The sequence below is a fragment of the Amphiprion ocellaris genome, chromosome 20, assembly GCF_022539595.1.
Source record: "Amphiprion ocellaris isolate individual 3 ecotype Okinawa chromosome 20, ASM2253959v1, whole genome shotgun sequence".
In the NCBI taxonomy this organism is placed as follows: domain Eukaryota; kingdom Metazoa; phylum Chordata; class Actinopteri; family Pomacentridae; genus Amphiprion; species Amphiprion ocellaris.
Genome location: NC_072785.1, coordinates 30,612,967 through 30,635,262, shown reverse-complemented (window position 1 = coordinate 30,635,262; position 22,296 = coordinate 30,612,967). Strand labels below are relative to the sequence as shown.

The 22,296-nt window shown below is 37.7% G+C and overlaps 1 protein-coding gene and 1 long non-coding RNA gene across 3 annotated transcripts in view; one reads left to right on the top strand and one right to left on the bottom strand.

Moving 5' to 3' along the window:
• syt16 (synaptotagmin XVI) overlaps positions 1–18,831 on the top strand; it is a 50,340-nt gene extending 31,509 nt beyond the window's left edge. For both annotated transcript variants that reach the window (XM_023261617.3, XM_023261618.3), the window contains exons 5-7: positions 5,428–5,889; positions 7,040–7,229; positions 8,116–18,831. In XM_023261617.3, the coding sequence (XP_023117385.1) occupies positions 5,428–5,889; positions 7,040–7,229; positions 8,116–8,429 (966 nt within the window). In that variant the 3' untranslated portion in view covers positions 8,430–18,831. The remainder of the gene's footprint in view (positions 1–5,427; positions 5,890–7,039; positions 7,230–8,115) is intronic.
• A 2,298-nt stretch (positions 18,832–21,129) lies between these two features.
• Positions 21,130–22,296, bottom strand: LOC129347821 (uncharacterized). The gene is made up of 3 exons (XR_008600096.1): positions 21,933–22,296; positions 21,264–21,322; positions 21,130–21,192 (listed from the first exon to the last, which is right to left on the bottom strand). It is a non-coding gene; the product is annotated as an uncharacterized LOC129347821 (long non-coding RNA).

Here is a 22,296-nt window from a genome sequence, read left to right as displayed (position 1 = left end):
CAGAAATGCTTCATAAATAAGAAACGAGGTTGGATCAGAGCTCCAGAGAGTCGTGTTGTAGTTTATTTATACAGTTATATAACCGACTGAAGCTAATAATAAAAAGAAGAATAATAAGAAGAATAATATTACTGCTGTAGGTCACAGTTTACTGTTTGTGTCACTGATTTTTGATGATTGATTTGCCTCAACAAGTTTAAATATTCATTGTTTTTTTTGTTATTTATGGGGTGATTAAACCTGAGTAATTTACATATTAGGGATTAAAACTTTATAAAATACTCCTTTACCTGACTATAATACATATACAAGGCTGCAGATTCAGTGTCTTCCTTTTAATCACTTCTTAAAACATTTTTTATAGATTTGCTTTTCAGTTATGCCATCTATATGTAAATATATATGTATATATACATATATATGTGTGTATATACAGTGGCTTGCAAAAGTATTCATACCCCTTGAACTTTTCCACATTTTGTCACGTTATGACCACAAACATAAATATATTTTATTGGAATTTTATGTGAAAGATCAACACAAAGTGGCATACAATTGTGAAGTAGAAAGAAAATTATACATGATTTTAATTTTTTTTACAAATAAAAAACTGAAAAGTGTGGTGTGCCAAAGTATTCAGCCCCCCCTGAGTCAATACTTTGTGGAACCACCTTTTGCTGCAATTACAGCTGCAAGTCTTTTGGGGTATGTCTCTACCAGCTTTGCACATCTAGAGACTGAAATTTTTGCCCATTCTTCTTTGCAGAACAGCTCAAGCTCAGTCAGATTAGATGGAGAGCATTTGTAAACGGCAGTTTTCAGATCTTGCCACAGATTCTCGATTGGATTTAGGTCTGGACTTTAACTGGGCCATTCTAACACATGAATATGTTTTGTTTTAAACCATTCCATTGTAGCTCTGGCTTTATGTTTAGGATCGTTGTCCTGCTGGAAGGTGAATCTCTGCCCCAGTCTCAAGTCTTTTGCAGACTCAAACAGGTTTTCTTCCAAGATTGCCCTGTATTTGGCTCCATCCATCTTCCCTGTCCCTGCTGAAGAGAAGAACCCCCAGAGCATGATGCTGCCACCACCATGTTTGACAGTGGGGATGGTGTGTTCAGAGTGATGTGCAGTGTTAGTTTTCCGCCACACATAGCGTTTTGCATTTAGGCCAAAAGGTTCCCTTTTGGTCTCATCTGACCAGAGAACCTTCTTCCACATGTTTGCTGTGTCCCTCACATGGCTTCTGGCAAACTGCAAACAGGACTTCTTGTGGTTTTCTTTTAACAATGGCTTTCTTCTTACCACTCTTCCATAAAGGCCAGATTTGTGCAGTGCACGACTAATAGTTGTCCTGTGGACAGATTCCCCCACCTGAGCTGTGGATCTCTGCAGTTCATCCAGAGTCACCATGGGCCTCTTGGCTGCATCTCTGATCAGTGCTCCCCTCGTCCGGCCTGTAATTTAGGTGGACGACCGTGTCTTAGTAGGTTTTCAGTTATGCCATGCTCTTTCCATTTCTGGATGATGGACTGAACAGTGCTCCGTGAGATGTTCAAAGCTTGGGAAATCTTTTTATAGCCCAACCCTGCTTTAAATTTCTCCACAACTTTATCCCTGACCTGCCTGGTGTGTTCCTTGGACTTCATGATGCTGTTTGCTCCCCAATATTCTCTTAACAAACCACTGAGGCCGTTACAGAACAGCTGTATTTGTACTGAGATTAAATTACACACAGGTGGACTCTATTTAGTCGTTAGGTCAACATTCGATCATTCAGCAATCATCAGGCAACTTCTGAAGGCAAGTCGATGCACTCAGAGAAAAAGGAGCTGAATACTTTTGCACACCACACTTTTCAGTTTTTCATTTGTTAAAAAAAAAATTAAAATCATGTGTAATTTTCTTTCTACTCCACAATTATATGCCACTTTGTGTTGGTCTTTCACATAAAATTCCAACAAAATATGTTTGTTTGTGGTTGTAACGTGCCAAAATGTGGAAAAATTCAATTACTTTTGCAAGCCACTATATATATATATATATATATATATGTATATATATATATATATATATATATATATATATATATATATATATATATATATATATATATATATACATATATATATATATATATATACATATATGTACAATTACCATTTGTAAAAACAGATTTTTCACATGGAAATTATTTACAGTTTTTTTTGTTTTTATTTTCCTAAACCTTTTTTTTTCGTAATTTAACAAAACAGACACACCAAAAAATCTGTAAAATAACAATTAAATATTGAAATGGCCTTAACACAAATACTGTTCATCATTTCTTTCAAATAACGTCAAGTATTTTGTGCTATTTTTTAATACACAAAATAAAAAATTACAGTTACCATGTATGAAAATATAGTTTTTTAAATGGACAATATTTAGTTTTAACCTGTTTTTTTTTTAATTTACTGAACATTATCTGCAATTTAACAAACCACACAAAAAAATCTGTAAAAAAATTAAAGAATGAAATGAACATTTTTCAGTCCTTAACACAAATATTTTTTCTTTCAATTTCTTTTTTTTGAAAATGGCACAAAATATTTGCCGTTATTGAAAGAAAAAGTATTTGTGTTAGGGTCATTTCATTTTACAGATTTTTTGGTGTTTTGTTAAATTACAAATAATATTCAGGAAAAACCATAAATAAACATGCACAAACTGTAAATAATGTCCATGTGAAAATACATTTTTTACAAATTGTATTTTTTGAATTATATTTAAATTAACCTAAAAAAGTCATTATTTTACACACATTGCACACTATTTTAAAGAAAAGGTATGCAAGTTGAAACTGCTGTTTCATAGATTTTTTCTTTTTTTTGTTAAATTTCAGATAATAAGTAGTAAAATCACAGAAAAAAAATGTTTAATTTACATGTCAACTGTGACAAAACCAGGCCAAAGCTATAAATATTTTCCAAATTTAACAACAGCATTTTTACAAATAGTATTTAGTTCTTTTACAACACGTGACAATAAAATTACCCTGTTTTACTGTATGGAAATTAGCTAATAACAGATATCAGCTGTTATTTTTAGCATTTTTGACAGTTTTTGAATGTGACAGAATTCCTCCATTTTTCAACATATTTTTTGTGGCTCGTGCTGCGAGATTTTCACCGTTTTATGTCCAGAATTTTTTTCATTATGGGGTGTTTATCTCCCTGAATAAAACCTCAAACAGCCACTATTCTGCTGCTCAACTCCACTAGAACTGATTTTACTACAGCTTCAGTAAACATCCTCATCAGCTGAGCGTCTGCTAGATGTTTTCCTTCGACCGGCACGTTCGATTCTCTCCGGCTGATTATATTATCGCCTCTGCGGTTGCCATGTCGACGGCAACACTTGGCCGCTCTGTCAACACTCGACACAATCGATGTTGTGTTTGCCAAAGGGAGGAGGAGGAGGTTTATTCCTGCTGCATGACAGGATTTCTGACCAGTTTCTCTCTCTGAACGTTCAGAAAACAAGTCTTTGTACAAGCAGGAGTGGTAATTTACACACAGAAAACCAGGAAACACCTTAAAATTAAAAGCTGATAATGACATCCAGAAAAAATATATAGGTTGTTCATGAAATTGTGGTCTTTTTCCAGAGTTTTCATCATTCATATGTAATTTCTCTTCATTTTAGTGCAGCGTTGTGGATATGTTTAATTTTATTTTGGTCAAAAACTGGTCTAGAATCCACCAAAGCAGCAAAAGGTTGCAATTTATGATTTTAATTATTTCTTTTACTTATTATTGTGACTTTATTGACGAAACATTAAAACATGCCGATCATAGTAACCTGGTTCAGTCTCTACCAAGCTGTTAATGAAAACCAAATTTGCTGCTTTTTTTTTTTTTTTTTTAAAGGTTTTTGCAGAATTTCAAGTTTGCTTATAGTTTGCTTTGACAATTGTTTCATAAAGCTACCACTACTCTTAATACTTGTGGCCTCAACATACAGTACAGACTTAAATCCAGTGATTTATCTCTTGGCTTCTGGTAAAAGAAATAGAATTTTCCACTATATTCAAGCAGTTTTAGTTTTCTTTCTATGGCAAGTGGGAAGAAGCTTTCCTAACAAGCATACTTTGTCAATGCGACCCCAACCATTGTTTTATGTCCATCTCAGAGCAGCATGAGGTTAAAATTCATGTAAATTTCCACTGCAAGTCCCGATGAACAATACTCTTTTTTTCCTCAAACTCTATGCTGATGACCTCTTTCTATTTCATTTCAAACTTTCATTTCTTTTTCAAACTGGATTTCTGACCAGTCTAAATGTAACTACAGACATCTTAAATTAGTGTTTGACTCGGTAAAATGCCATTTCAGATATTTCTAGTTATATCAAAAGCTACATGTCAACATGACCACAACTGGCATTTTACCTCCATTTTAGAGCAGAATAAAGACAAAGTTCTTGTAAATTTCTATCCCAAGTCTCTGATGAACGAAGCTCTTGTTCTTCTGAAACTCTACGCTGATGACACTTTTCTGTTTCATTGCATTTTCTCATCATCCTTTCCACCACAGCAGCTGGTATTACTCTGCAAACTTTGACTTTAATGCCATAACATCAAAACATGCAGAATTTCAAATGTTTGCTTTGACAAATACATAGAAATATAAATATTGCTATTTCATAAAGCTACCACTACTGTATTAATACTTGTGGCCTCGACATACAGTCCAGACTTGAATCCAGTGATTAATCTCTTGGCTTGTGGTAAAGAAATTGAATTTTCTGCAGTTTTCAGGCAGTTTTTGTTTTCTTTTGTAGTCTGGCTTTGGAAATACCAACTGAAATTCTAACTGACAATGTATCAAGTCAAAGTTTTCAAACCTCTAAAGTCTGATTTTCTGGAAACTGGTCCTAGAAATGTGCAGTTTTAATGATTGATGATGTTTTTTAACTATAATTTTTTCTTGTAAATTAACAAAATTTTGTTTATTTCTTCTTATTTGCATTTTTTAGCTGTTAGCAAGCAACTGGTTTTGCTTCTGGCCTCTTCTATCCTATTTTATTAGAGCCATGTAGTCTTTAGCGCCACCTTCTGGCATCATTGCAGAAGCTAGGTTATTCACTCCTAATCAGTTCATAGAAATTTTAAACCTATTCTACAGATCACAGGTGAGCGCTATAAAAGTTTGGTTTGTAATCAAACTAAGTGAATCAAATAGATGGAATAGGTAAAGGACTGTTTTATTTAATCAATACAAAAACCAGGATTTAAAAAAAAAGCAGTTTTATTGATGGTTATACGTAGGACTATTTCTTGCCCACAACTCCTCCAAAGTCTGGTCTTCTGGAAACGGTTCTGAGAAATTTATTCTTTTTCCACCTGCATTTTATTGAATTCAGTTTTTCTCCCTACTTCTTCAGCAAGAGCAGCCTCCCCAGGACCAAGTCCCGACTCAGCCGGTCTGTCCCTCCCCTCGGACCCCGATCTCTAAATGTGGAGACCTGGTCCTGTCTCTGGAGTACCACCCGGACTCGGAGAAGCTGCTGGTCTCGGTGGTGGCGGCCCACGACATCCCCGACAAGGCCCGCAGCGGCATGGACTCCTGGCAGGTCCACATGGTTCTGCTGCCGTCCAAGAAGCAGCGCCACAAGACGTCGGTCCAGAGAGGGTCACTGCCACATTTCAATGAGACGTTTCGCTTCTCGCGCCTGGAACCGTCCGACCTTCAAATGTCGGCAGTCCGGTTCCGTCTGTACGCCCTCGGGGGAAGGATGTCCCGGGAAAGGATGATGGGTGAGAAGGTTCTGCGTTTGGGAGGGTTGGATCCGGATGGAGGGACGATGGAAACGACGCTGGTTCTGGAACCTCGAAGTAATCTAAAGGTGAGTCGGAGCAATGACGTCAAGACTTCTAGGTGTGTCACTAAGTCTACAACTGACACTGTAGATATCTGCAGTCAAATTCTGACTTTGTTGTAATGCCGGTTTCTTATAGCTACCTTTATTTCTGACTAATCATAATTAAAAGTCAAGATATATTTAATTCCCTTCAGTTCAAGGCATCTACATCATCCTTTTTGGATTTGGATCTCATAAATTAGGTCAGAATAATCTTGTTGTATCTCAAACTGAAGCTCTGAACAGAAACAAGAGTTTTGACATGGTGAAATAATGCTGCAGATGAATGTAGTTTTGTTATACTACGGCAAGTCGGTGGCAGCTTTGTTTTTAAACATACTAGGACACTGTAACCACTTACGATAAACTGTTTTATCTCCATATCAGAGCAGCATGAGAATGAAGTTCTAGTAAATTTCCACTGAAAGTCCCAATGATCTATGCTCTTGTTTTCCTCAAACTCTAAGCTGATGACCTCTTTCTATTTCATTTCAAAGTTTCATTTTGTTTCTTTTTCAAACTAGATTTCTGACCAGTCGAAATGTAACTGCAGACATCTTAAATTAGTGTTTAACTTGGTAAAATGATGTTACTGATATTTCTAGTTAAGCCAGAAGCTACGGCAAGTTCAAAGCAGCTTTCTTTTCAAACATGCTTTGGCAATGACATCACAACTGTCACTTTACCTCCATTTTAGAGCAGAATGAGAATAAGGTTCTTGTAAATTTCTATCACAAGCCTCTGATAAACAAAGGTCTTGTTCTCCTCAAACTCTACGCTGATGACACCTCTTTATTTCTTGGCATTTTCTCATCATTGTTTCCATCACAGCAGCTGGTATTACTCTGCTAAAGTCTGTTCTAACGTTTTACAGGATCAGTATCCAGTAATGCGTGACCATTCAGACTAGTTGTAATGACGTTTTCAATACCTGCAGCTGTTATTCTGACCAGTTCAAACTGGATTACAGAGATGTCTATGGTTATGACTGGTCAGAACAACATTATAGATATCTAGAATGAAAATTTAGACTAGTCATAACATTGAATTTTATTCCGTTCACTCAAACTCAGACAGCTAGTTTGTAGAGAGTGTTTGTCCAGACGACTCAGATAATGTTCGTTTCCGTCCTCAGAGTGTCGACTCCCAGCTCAGTCTGTCTGCTGTATCTCAGAGTGACAGCGCCTCGTCCACTCAGTCTTTGACCCACGGCGGTGTCCCAGAGCTGCTGGTTGGTCTTTCCTACAATGCCACCACGGGACGGATGTCTGTGGAGCTCATCAAGGGAAGCCACTTCAGAAACCTGGCCATCAACAGGCCTCCAGGTCTGTGTGGAGGAGATTTATTCCAGCTTTATGACCAGATTTTTGACCAGTGTCTCTCCTTAAACCTAAAGAAAAAGAGTCTTTATACATTTATACATGCAGGAGTCATAATTTACAGGTAGAAAACCAAGAAATCTCTTTAAAGTAGAGGGTAACAATCTCGGATCCATTTTTAAAAAAAAAAAAAAAAAAAAAAAAAAAAAGGTTCTTTATACATGACATGCTGTTAAATGTTTTTCAGTCCCCTCAAAATGTGTTTCATTTGAACAAAATTGAAAACAGAGGGTCAATGTAGTATTAGAGGGTAAATGTAGTATTAGAGGGTAAATGGGGTTATTTAAATAAATAAATATGAAGATGTATTTACTGTTTAGAAAAGCAAATTAACTTGTTTCAAGAATTTTCAAGGCTTAGGTGTCATTTTTAAAAAAAAAAAAAAATCTAGAGCAGTGATGGCCACATTTAGCTATATTTTACCCCAACACTGGTCCTCACTGGAATTAATTGACTTGGCAAAGAATCATACTACGAAAAGGTTACAACTGACAGTTACTTTCATTATTTAGTCATCTGACAATTATGACTTTAATGAGGAAACATCAAACTATACCCACTGCAACTTCAGAGAGCCGAATATCACATTTTCAGATGTCTTTTTTTGTTTGACCAATAGTCCAAAAATACCAAAATAACCAGTTTCTAGTCAGTGAAAAACTGCTTCTGATTTAAATTTGGTTACCATCCCTGTTGAAGTATTCTCCTTGAGCAGTGCCACTCTGCTCCCAGTGCTCCTGCAACACACCCTGGAAGCACAAGCTATGATTACAGGAGTTTCTACTAGATTACCAACAAGTTAAACTCACTTTTATCTCCTCTCCTGGTTTAGATACTTATGGACGGCTGACTCTGCTGAACTCGGTTGGTCAGGAGATCTCCCGCTGTAAGACGTCGGTGCGTCGTGGCCAACCGAATCCCGTCTACAAGGAGACGTTCGTCTTCCAGGTGGCGCTGTTCCAGCTGTCGGACGTCACGCTGCTGGTGTCCATCTACAATCGGCGCAGCATGAAGCGCAAAGAGATGGTGGGATGGATTGCTTTGGGCCAAAACAGCAGCGGTGAGGAGGAGCAGCTGCACTGGCAGGACATGAAGGAGAGTCGAGGACAGCAGGTCTGCCGCTGGCATGTCCTGCTGGAAGCGTAACGCCCCCGGCGGACAGGATTTAGTGGGTTTTTTTCTTGTATTTTAAAGGGTTTGAAGGGTTTAGTTAGAAATCTGGAGGGAATAGAAAAGGCTTGAAAATCTTGCACAAGGTTTTAAGGATTCAAGAACTCCACACCATCGACACATTCGTCCAAACCTGGAAAAACATCAAACTCGATAATTTGTGTTGGCATTAATGACAAATTCAATGACCGTTAGAGGCTGACAGAAAGTAAAATAACATCCCTAACACCTAGATTCCACATAGTTCTGTATGTAAGTCTACTACAAGTCTGATATCTTGGATGTTTACAAAACTCTACCTTTCGTTTTGTGGTTTCCGGTCTGGAACTTGCCTCGAGTACATTTACAAATTAGAGCTTTTTGATTTCGGAGAGGACGAATGAGCTAACAGGCTATTTAGCTGCTTCACAGTCAAGTTTTAATTATATGAACCGCATTTTGTTGCAATTGGTGGCCAACTGTTGATGCTTCTGCAGCAATCTGTTGTCCAGACTGTCAAACTTCTTTGTTCGCATCGCCTAAATCCCAAATTCTAGTTTGCATATTTGTGTTGTTGTTGTAAAAGAGTTCTGGTTCGTGTCCACAAAGACATTTTTAGACGTGAGACATTGCGGTGGTTTCCAAAACTGGGCGTCAGATGGGGGTCTAACCAGGCAGTGTCAGGATAGAATGCTTCACTCGTGACTCCTGGGGTTCAAACTAGACCAATGTGGCAACATGTTTGGAAACTTTTTGCTTATTTGACGAAAATCGCTGACCAAAATGTGTTTCTAAAAACACGCAGAATGATGAATAAGCTGCTGATTCAGATCAGCGATGGTCATTTTAAAAGTTTTTGGGTAGATTCTTGAGGTGTCCATTGGTGGCTGGTTTTCCCTGATTTGCATAAAATAGTCAAAGCTTCAAATTTATGCAAACGAGGAGCTAGCAACTCAGTGCTACCACAATGCAATGCATGGCTGCTTATGTAGACAATGAGTGGGCCACATAGAAATGACAGATCCAGGTGAATTCCAGAGCTCTAGACCGAGTCGAGGTTTTGTTTCCAATGAAACAAACCTTTGTGGACATTTGCGGTAAATTGTTGGTTCTGGTTCGATACGCCTGATGTACGTCTTTGCCAAACGACTGCTGAACAATTAAATCCTGAGCATGAAAAACGACCTTCAGACAACATCCTCAAATCCGTCTTTGGCTTGTTCCCAATGTGCAATTAAAAACAAGTTAGTTTAGCGCATGCTAACTGCATAAGGTACAGTTTTTGTGGCGGAAATGCTCCATATTCCACAAAACTGATCAAATTAGCTTCTTTCGTACATTTCCTTGCACTGAACACAATATTATACAGAATTACAGACAACTAGCAAAACTGTGTGGAAACAAGGTGTTAGCTTGATTTAGTAAAGAAAAATAGACTGTCCGCCTCAAATAGGAACTGAGAATTTGTCTTTCCTGCTGCACTTTTGTTCCTCTAGAGTTAGAGACGACTTTAAGCTGTGTGTGGAAAGCTTTTTATTTTTAGTTCTTGCTGTTCTGGATTGTAAACCAGCTGAAACCGAACTGCAGAATGAGAAGAAACAGAGAAGAAACTGATAGATCCCGGAAATATTAGCTTCATATCCTCTCAGAAATGAAAGATTTTGGATTTCACATGTTCATGTTGAACTGGGAACGTTTCGATCAACTCATTGTCCTTCATGAAAGCATCAGTTTACTCTATCAGCAACAAAAGACACAATAAGAACAAAAAAACACCAAGTTTACAGCACTGCAAATAGCTGCATGGGACTACAGGTTATCTTCTTCATTTACCCCATCGGTCGAGCTTTTGTTTGTTCCTGCACTTTCCCAGTTTACAGCATATTGAATGAGATTTAGAAGAGCTTAAAGAGTCTTTGTGATGGTTAGAAGTGCATCTGTAGTTGTAGACACAAAAAAGTGGAAGAAAATCCAGCAGAAACGACTGAAGGAAGCACATTGATTTTTAGAAACCATTTAGACATAAAACTTTAGTTTTTTAGATTCATTCATGTTACAAAATAAATAATTCAAAGGTTTGTTTTCATTCAGAGTTGGTAAAATATCACGGAGCTGCTGATGATTAGTGTTCAAATTGTGCAAATGCAGTAGGTCCTCGGTTTATGACGTCCTCGACCTACGGCGCTTCATGGTTACGTCGCCATCGCCCATAAATTTATTAAGAAAGTCTTGTTCCATCTATGGTGCTTGCGATGTTAAAACTAATTTCGCGTGGGAACTACCTGGCAAGCGGAGTGGACAAATATGTCGTCACGTGGCGCTATGAGAGGAAGACGGCTTTGTTTACATTCACCGGCTGTACGCCACATTGGATTAGGCTACGTTCGCTTTCTTTTGTTTGTGTTGTTTTTTGGAAACTTTTTGCCCTTCGTTATGGCTCCCATGCGTAAATCAGACTCTTCTGTGCTTTGACCAAAAGGAAAGCCATTTGCATGGAAGTGAAATTAGATATAATAAAACGCTTGAAAAAGGGTAAGACACATATCTGACTTAGGTCAAGTTTGACAAAAAAAACATTCAACCTGTAGATACAATTTGCTGAACTGGCACCACCTTTCTATGTTTCTTTTCTAAATTTACCTTTTAATTTGAACAATCTCCAGACATCCAGTTTGGATTTCCACCAACAAACCAGCAATCAATCTGTTCAATTTCTTTTCAATGTTGGCCATTGATCTGACAAAAAAAGACTCGTTGGGAGTCGGTGGCTGTAATTTGGGGATTTGGAGTCACTGTTGAGACGCTAATCCCAAAAATAGCCTATTTAATCTGGATTTATTGGAGATGTTTGGTGTTAAGTGACAACAAAAGCAGCTAATCTAACTCATGCTGAGTTCAACAGTGAACGTTGGCGCTCAGTCAGTGAATCCTCTTCTCCAGAAAACCCAACCTGTTTAAAACACAGAAGAATCTGTGCTTCTGTAAAAACACTTCAAAATCCTGATGCCGTTCCCTGAGCGAATGCAATATTTAAAAGAAATTAACAATTAAAATATACAATGAAAAATTAAAAAGGCACAGTAAACAAAAAGTGACTGGCGTACTTTGATGTGTAAATAAATATACAATAAATACGCAAAAGTGCTTTTTGAACCTGTAAAAAATGAATTTCGGAAGCTATAAATATACATTTTTGAACATTTTTGATAAATCAACAACACAAATTTGAAATTTACACCAAATAATTTAATACTAGAAGTGAAACACATTTGTTTTCCGTGCCAGTTTAGAGATCAATGGTGAAGTCAGTGTTGCACTGTTAAACAATAAGCGGGAATTTAGTGGAATCGACCGATCTTTGTATTTGAACGTGTTTTAAAAATGTACTTTTTTTAAATTTCAAGTTATTTAAACTGAAAAAATGTCAAACTTTAATTAACTTATGAGCATATTAGCAGACAGAAACACTAGCTAGTAAAGGGGCACCATGACAAAGCCTTTTGAGACACTTTATGACCTGCAACCAGAACTCATGCATTTATATTAAATAGTGGTTTAAAACGGCAACATCAGCATTGGAGAAATGTCCAGTATGTATAATTTATATGATAAATTAATCAGCTATTGATTGAAAATACTGCACTTTCCCAAAAAATCTTCAAATTTTCAACACCTGTGTAATAATGAGACATAAAAAACGGAATAAGATTAGGTTTGTGCCAATACCGATCACTTAAAATTCGCTTTAATTGGCCTCAGTCTTCAGATCTCTAGTTGTTTCGTTTTTAAATAATAAAAACTGTACCGCCTGTGAAGAAGTCAGTAAAAACCAGGCAAACAAGTGAAACAATGCACCAAATACTCAAATTTTTCTTTATGTCGAATGAAAAGCTGACACTCAAACTGAAAATTTTGAAAAAACTGGTCATTTTATGTTGAATTGGATGTTAAAGTTAAAAGAGGACCGAATTAAATCAAAGAAACAAGACAAAAGTCTATTGGAATTGAACAGTCCAGTAAATAAACAGTTCATAATTATACATTTACACAACAGGCAGTATTTAATCAAGATAACCTTCATCTAAAATCCTAAACAGGTCTGTCACTCAGTTGTATTTTACAGTGTACAGATATATATTTATATGTGACCATAGAGTACTGTGTAAAGAGCCAGGCCTGGGAGTAAATCATCGCTGGTTTAAGTGGAGTAGGAAGGCGTCTCATTCATATTCAGAGCTCATTCATATTCTGGAGCTACTACAGGCAGGAAGCCCAGCAGCTGGAGACTCTTAACCCGCCTCATCAGCGGTGAATGATGCGATCTGGCCTCGACTCGGCCTCCTTCAACGGGCCAAAGCTCATCTCAACGCCCATCGACGCTGAACTGAAAAGAGGCTTTAAATATCTCGCTGCAGCTGTTAGTAACATGCGACGAATTGCCCTGGAAGCGTGTTTTTTTCTCTCTCTCAGCGGTAATTTGTAGTTACAGCTGTATGGTGCGATGACGGTGATGCTGCCGCTAACGCTCATCCTCTTCCCATCTGAAGGCGGCAGTTCAGCCCGGAGGGGGATTAAATCTGTTTGTGTCGACGGATCCTGCAGATCCAAAACCCTCGGGGGGTTCAGATGTGTTTACAGCAGCGTTTGTTGTCTTTGGGCAGGTGAGAATAGAATAGATAGAAGTTTTACAGCCACAGAGAGACGCTAGTTGGTGATAATATAACTACTAAACCTTCATCCTCATCATCACATATGCCAGATGTTTTAATATGTAGACTGGAGATTTGTTGCAGATTTATTAGACTAGTCAAAAAGAACGCTTCAGATGTCCACGTAGTCACTGTTCAAGAAAAAATGATGTCAATTTTACCTGATATCCACAATTCAACTCCATACACTAATGTTCAAAAGTTTGGGGTCACTTAGAAATGTCCTTATTCTTGAAACAAAAACAGTTTTTTCAATGAAGATAACATTAAATGAATGATAAATCCAATGTAGACATTGTTAATGTGGTAAATGACTATTCTAGCTGGAAACGGCTGATTTTTAATGGAATATCTCCATAGGGGTACAGAGGAACATTTCCAGCAACCATCACTCCTGTGTTCTAATGCTACATTGTGTTAGCTAATCATGTTGAAAGGCTCATTGATGATTAGAAAACCCTTGTGCTGTTATGCTAGCACATGAATAAAAGTGTGAGTTTCATGGAAAATGTGAAATTGTCTGGGTGATCCCAAAAATGTGAGCGGTAGTGTACATCTGCAATGTCTTTCGAATAGTTGTAATTCTAGCTCAAGATATCATTAAATTCCCTTCAATCTAGGTATAAATTAAGTAAATACCTTTAAAGCTCAAGTGGGCATCTACAGGATTTACAGATATTGTCATTTTGTACAAGAAAAGTGTAGTACACAAATACCAAAATAATGTAGTTTTTAGTTAAACCTACATAGTCGAAAGCCCCATTAGTCTGGTTAGCTTATTTTCCGTTAGCGTGTTGCACAAAATTCGTCTTTTTAAATAGTTTTTTTGTGCCTACTGTACATGCAATCTCATAAGTTAGGTTTCAGTTTGTCAAATTTATGTTGTAGAGATCTTGAGCTGCAACTACGATTGTTCGAAATGCGTTATCTTCCATTAGTGTTTTGAATCGCTAAAATGATGTTAGACCCTATGGCAAGTGTGTAGCAACTTTCTTTTAAAACATACTTTTTACCCACAACCACCATTTTACCTTCATTTTAGAGCAGCCGAAGACCAAAGTTCCATTAAATTTTCACTGTAGGTTTTTGATGAACGAAGCTCTCATTTTCTTCAAACTCTACACTGATGATATCTTTCTATTTCATGGCATTTTCTAGCTGTTTCATCCACCACTGCAGCCAACGTTACTGCTCCTAACACTGTATAAATGCTTTACAGGAACAATATCCAATCATCCAGAGCAATTCAGGCCAGTCATAAAGATGTTTTAGATATCAGAACTAATATTCTGACCAGTTCACTTAGAATTACACAAGTGTTTGTAAAGACGACTCAGATGATCCACGACATCCAAACAGTTTTTTCTTCCATGATTTATTGGGTCGTAATTGATTCAGGGAAACTTCCAGCAGCAGAAAGATGTTTTTTTTTTGTTTTTGTTTTTTTTTTTTTTTAGTGTAAGGGTTAAGGGGCACAACTGATGGATTCATTTGTGAAACACAGAAACTAAGCTGTAGGTGTTGTAAACTGCAGATGTGTAGTGACGGCTGTTTCAGGTATAAATGAAGCCAATAGGAGTGCTGCAGCTTTAAAGCTTCAGTGGATGTATAGAATATTGTTTTTGTTGATATTATTATTTTGTATATCATAGTACACTAAGACCAAAATAAGGTAGTTTTGAGTTAAACGTACAAAGATGGAGTCAGAATACCAATTAGCCTGGCTAGCTTCTTCTTCTACTGTTAGCTTGTCTTGACAAAATTCTTAAAAATTCTTGAAAAATGTAACTGTTTGAAGCAGCTGTTGAAATAACAATGGTCACTGAGAGATTTTATAAGCTATAACAAGCTATCTAGTTAACATTTTTGAAAGTTTTTTTTGTCCTAGCTATATTTAATCAAAATGTAGTTTTGAGTTAAATCTATGAGACTTGAGTTACTCCTACAAGACAGAAGTCCGGTTAGCTTCTTTTCTGTTAGCTAATCTTCTTTTTTTTTTTAAAAGTCTCTTTGTGTTTTTATTTGAAACATTGATTTTCAAACACTTGACTGAAAAATTCTTAGCAAGCAGCAGTTAAGTTGACAACAGTCACTCACAGCTAGCTAGCTCGGTAACATTCGCCCTACAAGTTGTTCGGAAACTCTTCGCACTTGCTTTATTAATGTTTATATTTTATCTCCAGCTTTATTAAAACACTGTGCTTCTTAAAAACTAAAACAATGCAGTTTTGAATTAAGTCAACAAAGACGGAGAAGACAAGCTAACAGAAAAGAGGCTAACAAGTCCTGTCAGATTCCGTTCCATTAGCTTTTCTAACAAAGCTTCTCTTTGTCACTTTTTTTTGTCGATATTCTAATTTATAGTCATTTCAAGAACTTTGGCTGCTCCAATCAAAGACACATTTCAACTATAGATGAAGTGACAACCATCAGTTACAGACTTTATTAGCTCTTGCAAACTAACAAATTAGTGTTAGCCACAAATGTTAGTTGGAAATTCTCTGCACCTGCTTTTTTAATGTTAATATTTTAGCTACAAAAATGAGAAACCTGCCAAAGTGTCTTAAAGTGTGTACAGTGGTTGCATTCGAGATATTATGCTAACTTAGCTCCAAGAGGTTAATGTTAGCATGTCTCTAGTCAGACGTTAGCATCTTCACTAGCTGTAAAAGACATACAAATTAGCTAGTTAGCTGTCATATTTTAGCACAATACTCAAAAGCATCAGCATGGTTCAGATTTACATTTTTAAATGTAAATCATGGTAACGTTAGCACAGTTTTGCTAACAATATGTTTTATTATTTTTTTGGTGTGATAACCATTTCACTGTCTTGGGCTAATATACATTGGTTGACATTAGAGTAGGCTGTTAAATCGACAAAATATGCTCCCCCTTGCTATGATGCTAATGTTAGCATCTTGTTTTTGACCCAAAAAACACAGATTTTAATTAGTTTCTTTCAGTTTTGCTCCTTTGTTTTTGGTTTGGAAAGAAGAAATACTATAAAACCACACGTATAATGTTGAAATTCCCAAAACTTCATAGATTCGCAGGTTGCTAATAAGCTACGATTTGACAAGAAGTTTAGCAAATAGTCTGATTTCTCTTTGTAATTTAGCTAGCTTGGAAAAATGATCCTTTCGCTTTGATGATTAAGGTTTAAAGAGACCTCAGCTAACTCCAGAGTAGTTGTGTTTCTACAGGGTTTAGGGATGTTTTACAGTGTGTCTTTAAATTATTTATTGGTCTTAAGGTTAAGTTTTCTTTCTACCAGATTGATATCAGCACTCCTATTCTACTGGCTTCACGTGTGACTGTAAGTAGTGATATGAGCTGTATTTACTGCACAGACGGATCTATTTTATGCATGTTAAGTTGTTGTACAGAATCTATCATATCTATTCTATTTTTTAAGATAGTAAATGTTTAATGTTATCGAATCTTTCCCAGGATTGTATTCACGGATCTGCACGCTCAGTCCAGGATCCCAGGTTTGTATTACAGATGTGAGACAATCAGATTGTGCTGCAGATGTAATACAGTCGTAATACTGATGAAGTGCCTGTAACATTTTGAGATGAAACATATCCACTGTGTCGCAGAGACGATATACATTTGCATGAAACCTTCTTGTTGTTACCTATGAATGCTGCTGTAGGACTGCATGTCTGGGAGGTTTATTCATTGAGGTCCGGACCAGGGCTGAAGTCAGGTCGGATTCAGTCGGGTTCAAGTTTACAATGGGGTTGAAACACTGTTAAAACCAAAACCAGAGCCAAAAACATCAAGTAAACAAGCTCTAAACATTTCTAACTCATTACCAAAGGTAGATTCACTATATTTAGTACATGAAAGTGCAATTTAAAGGAATTTGTTGATCAATTTGAAATTAGGTGAATTTTTTTCTATATACTCGGCACTTTTTCCGAAGCATCCGTTGAAATGACATGGGTAACTGACAGATTTTATCAGCCTCAACAAGCTAGCTAAATAACATTAGCCCCAGGTTGGTTGGTGAGTTGATTAGAAACTCTCTGGAGTTGCTGTTTTATGTTAATATTTTGTCTCTGGCTTTATAAAAAACACTGCAATATTTGATGACAAAAATAATCAAATCTAAGCCTACAAAATAGAGTTCCATTAGCCCAGTTAGCTTATTTTCTGTTAGTCTAAAAAAAGGTCTCTTTGTCAGTGTTTTTATTCGAAATATTTGAAGCCATTAGTAATTTTTTTAAAATTTGGACTCTGATTTCCAAACAAAAAAACTGGTTTTTGACAAGCAGTGGTTGAAATGACTTTGGTCACTGACTGCTAGCTAGCAAGCTAACTGACGTTAGCCCCACAAGTTGGTTGGAAATTCTCTGGATCTGCATTTTAATGTTAGTATTTTGTCCCTGCCTTTATTTTTTGCCTTTGAAGACTGAAATAATGAAGTCTTGAAAGTCTTAAGCTAAGCCTACAAAGATGGAGTCCTATTAGCCCTGTGAGCTTCTGTTCTGTTAGCTAGTCTAAATGAAAAGTCTCAGAGTTTTATTCGAAATAGAAGTTTTTTAAAAAACTTGACTGTGATTTCTGAACAAAAAAACATGTTTTTAACAAAGCAGTAGTGGAAATGACATTGGTCATTGACAGTTAGCTAGCTAGCTAACTAACGTTAGCCCTACAAGTTGGTTGGAAATTCTCTGTAGCTGTTTTTTTATGTTAATATTTTGTCTTCGGCTATATAAAAACACAACAGTGCTTACAGACTAAAGTAATGTAGTTCTGGGTTTAACCTATAAAATTAACAAAACTGAAATATTTTCTGTTAGGTTTTCTAATAACATTTTTCTTTCTCTGTTTCTTTCTCAAAATAATTACTCATTTAGAAAAGTTTGCAATGATTTACAGAATTAAGAAAGACATTTTTTTTTAAGTCTGCAACATGTCAAAACTGTCAAAACCAAAACCAGGGCCAAAAACATCAACGAAACAAATCTTAAACATGTTGAAAGTTCATTTTTTTAATCTTATTACCAAATATAGGTTCAATAAATTAAGTACATAAAAGTTAATTTAAAGGAATTTGTAATATGTGAACATTTTTCTCTATGTAACCCAACAAAATCTATTTAATGATTTCTTTTTCCAATGTTGGCTCAACAGAAATGCTGTGTTTTTATAACCTTACAGCATTACTAAACAGTTTTATGGTTCCGTTTATGTTATGGCAGCTCTTGGTTCAGAGATTTAATACAGAAAACATCCACATTGATCTGAGTCACAATGTGTTTGTTTACAATTAATCATAACCAGAATGTTTTCTAACCTTAACCGGACTGTTTTTGTTGCCTAAACCTACCACAGACCTGTTGGAGGTTCGTACGAGTCGTATGCCCCCTATCCACCCCAACAACCTCCCTCCAATCCGGCGAGCATGTTGCACTGGAACGCAGCTTGTTTTGTAGGCAGGGTTGCAATATAAACTCGAAGTCAGTAAGTTTTGAAGCAAGTACGGTTGTTAAAAGTTGAGTTAAAATAAGTCTGACTACAAAACTGAAGCCCAAAGATTAAACTTTCTTTTCCCAACAGACCCGTGAATCCTGAACAGTCCTGGTCCGGTCCCTGCATGCCGAGCACCGCGGCACCCAGAAAGCACTTTTTGTACCAAGTTTTGTTGTTGCCAATAAAAGCCAGAAGATCCCTGCCGTGGTCTCGTCTGTTTGCCAACTGTTTTCTGGGCCCTCGTCTCCTCTCTGAGCTCTTCACTCTAAAATCAGGCTTTAAAAACAAAACAGCCAACACCTCCCAGTGAGTCGACATCCAGGGGTCCGTTTCACGAAGCAGGTTTAGTGAAAACTCTGAGTTTGTTAACCCTGAAATGAGGGAAACTCAGAGTTTTCCGTTTCACAAAGGGAGGTAACTCAAACCCGAGACAGAGGGGTAACTCTAGCCTGTTTCACAAAGAGGGGTAACTTAAACTCTCGGTCAGTTACCATAGTAACAGACTCTCTGACTCTAACCTGGTCGGGACCAGGTTTTTCTCAGTAAACCTCGAGTTTCTCTCAGTCTCCGCCCTCTTTCAGTCACACACGCCATTTCATTTCCTCATTCATTCAGTCAACTGGCGAGTTTTGGCGAAGTCTAATTCTGCCGTGTGTCAAAATGGCATGTCCGTTTATTAACGATCCAGTAGATGAAGGAGCTGCATTACTGCGCACAGAATTAAATATTCGTCGGGAGATTGTTTTCAGACCGCGCATAGATGTTTTGGCGTTTCCGGACAGTTATCTTTTTGAACGGTACCGTTTCACATCACAATCCATAACCTACATCCACAACCTAATCCGTCCTTACATTCACAACTTTACCAACCACAGTCATGCTCTAACGTCCCATCAGATGTTGTGTGTTGCCCTGCGGTTCTTTGCAAATGGGAGTTTTTTATACAACGTCGGAGATGCAGAGCACTTCAGTAAGACAACTGTATGCAGGACGGTCAGAAATGTGTGTCTGGCCCTGAAACGACTTTTACCATCTTTGTCGTTTTCCCTGGACACAAACCTGTCAGAGCCATCAAGGAGGAGTTCCACAGGATTGCAGGTGAATGATGTAGAGATCTGTTAAATTAATTTTAAATCATATCCAGTTAATGACATTGTGCTGCAACCTCAGACTGGGATTAGTAATTTTAATTTCTTTTAGGATTTCTCAGTGTGATTAGCTGCATAGATGGCACACACATCCCCATCACAGCTCCCTCACATAATGAAGCTGATTATGTGAATAGGAAGTTCATTCACAGCATAAATGTGCAGGTAGGTTAGAGGTAGATTGACTACGGTTTCAAAATGTTAAAGACTGCATCATAGTTCAACATCTGTCATTCTCTGCACTGTCAAGATCATATGTGATGCTGCACACATCATTTCCAATGTGGAGGCCAAGTGGTCTGGATCTGTTCATGACTGGAGGTTTTATCATGAGTTTAATGTGAGCAACAGACTGCAACGTGGGAAGCAGCCTAAAGATTTTCACAATATAATTCACTTGTCTTCCTCCTTTAATATACTCTAATGTATCCAGTATACATTACAGGAGAGTTTGATGGCCTTCTGCTGGGTGACAGGGGTTACCATGCCAACCCAGGCTGATGACCTCATACCCTGACCCTGAACCAGGCCCCCAACAGAACTTCAACCGGGCTCACTGCAGGATGAGAGCCTGGGTGGAGATGACCATAGACCTGCTGAAAGCCTGTTTCCAGTGTCTACATCACCTCAGGGTGACTCCTGAGAGGCCTGTGATATTATTGTGGCATGTGTTGTTCTTCATAATATTACCACTATTAGAGGAGAGCAACACTCTGCCCTACAAACTGAAGACCCCAGATGATGACCTTCATCCACCTGCAGCTATCCAGGACAGCAGAGCAGTCAGAGACACCATATGCAATAATCACTGCAGAGTTTAAGGTCTCCATCATCACCACCACAGCAGTGAAATAAACACATGACATACATTTCATTTGGTCTTCTTTATTTCCTACAAATAAAAGAGCTAGTATTAGTTAATGTTCCAGTAGTTAAACATAAATTCACCTGTACCTGCATCCACCTCTGACTTGTGCTCCAGTATTTCAGTTTCTAGATCTGCCTTCTTAATCTGGCGGTCCAAGTACTGCATTTCTTTATCTGTTTTTTGTATTTTTCTCAGCAAGTGGATTTTGTATATTTTGTTTTACTGGTAACTGGGAATACATGAAGGACATTAATTAACAGTTGCACATGAATTCCATGGACTGAACCTCTGGTGTTTACTGAACATCCATCTCACTGTGTCAATCTGTGCAGTGGAAGTGAGGAACCATCTGCTGTCTGCCCAGCCATGCTCTGTTAAAAAAGGATGAGAATGTGCTAATACTTCAGTGTAGGCTAAATGCCACACTCTATATTCCACCAGAATGTTCAGAAATGTGAATGGGAAGAGAACTATCAGTAACATACCTCTGTATGCCTTTCTGGATCCCCCTCTGTAAAGGCAGCAGACACAGTTTCATCCTCTTCATCCTAGATGAGTGATATGTTTCAGTGGACTTAAACTACCATTTGGCTAAATCTTTGGAGTATTGCCTACTTACAGTTACAAGCTCTGTTGTGGTGTGAAGGGGCTCCACCAGGCAGATAACACCATCAGAATCTGTTGGGCCAAAAGAAAAAAAGACCCAAAAGAGAAATAAATATTTGTATGAATGTGCTTGAAAACATTCCATATATACATATACATGGGCTACACACACACACACACACACAGACATTACATTTTATAAAAGCACTTGTGTGTTGGGATGTGGTCTCAGAGGATGAGCTCCCTCCAGGGATTCCCTCAGCCACTGGCCTTCCCAAATTCTGGCTTAGGACCAGCTCCTCTGCCTCCGTTAGAGGTGGTGGTGCTGGGCCACCACCTGTTTTACGGGCATCTCTTTCTGTTGGCTGAGTAGAAGTCTGTGTTAGTTTAAATAGGCTTAATTGTTTAACAGAACATGATATGGATGCAGACATTTAGGCTATGTGCGGGGTAAAACCACTACACAGACAAATAGCCACCTAATATTTAGGCTACTTTACAATGTAAAACATGATCAAAATGAGGTAGCTTCATGAGATTATGCCGACTTCTTACCTGTTTGAACAATGTTCTTATATTTCATCTTCAGCTGCTGCCACGTGCGCTTCACCCCCGCGGGACTGCACCTAAATGAAATAACTTAATAGTCTTCCCCTGTAATATTATCGTGATTTAAACTTACACATTGACCCAGGCAGCAATGTTCTCCCACACCGTCTCCCTCTCTTTTACAGCTGCAGGTGTTGCACTTCTTTCTAAAAACTTGTTCAAACTCGCTATATAAGCGCATTAAGATTTCCAATTCAAACGGTGTCGTCCTCCGCTTCCCCGTTGCCATGGTGACTCGTCGAATCGGCACTCCATTGATGCTGTCTTTTCAGAGTTGTGGTGCACGCGCGTAACTCCGGGTGAAACTACTCAGAGTTGATTTAACCAACTCAAATCAGCCGTTGTGAAACCGAAAACTCAGAGTTTTCTATCTCAGAGTAGATCAACTCAGAGTTCAGGGTTAAACTCAGAGTTTGTTGAACCTGCTTCGTGAAACG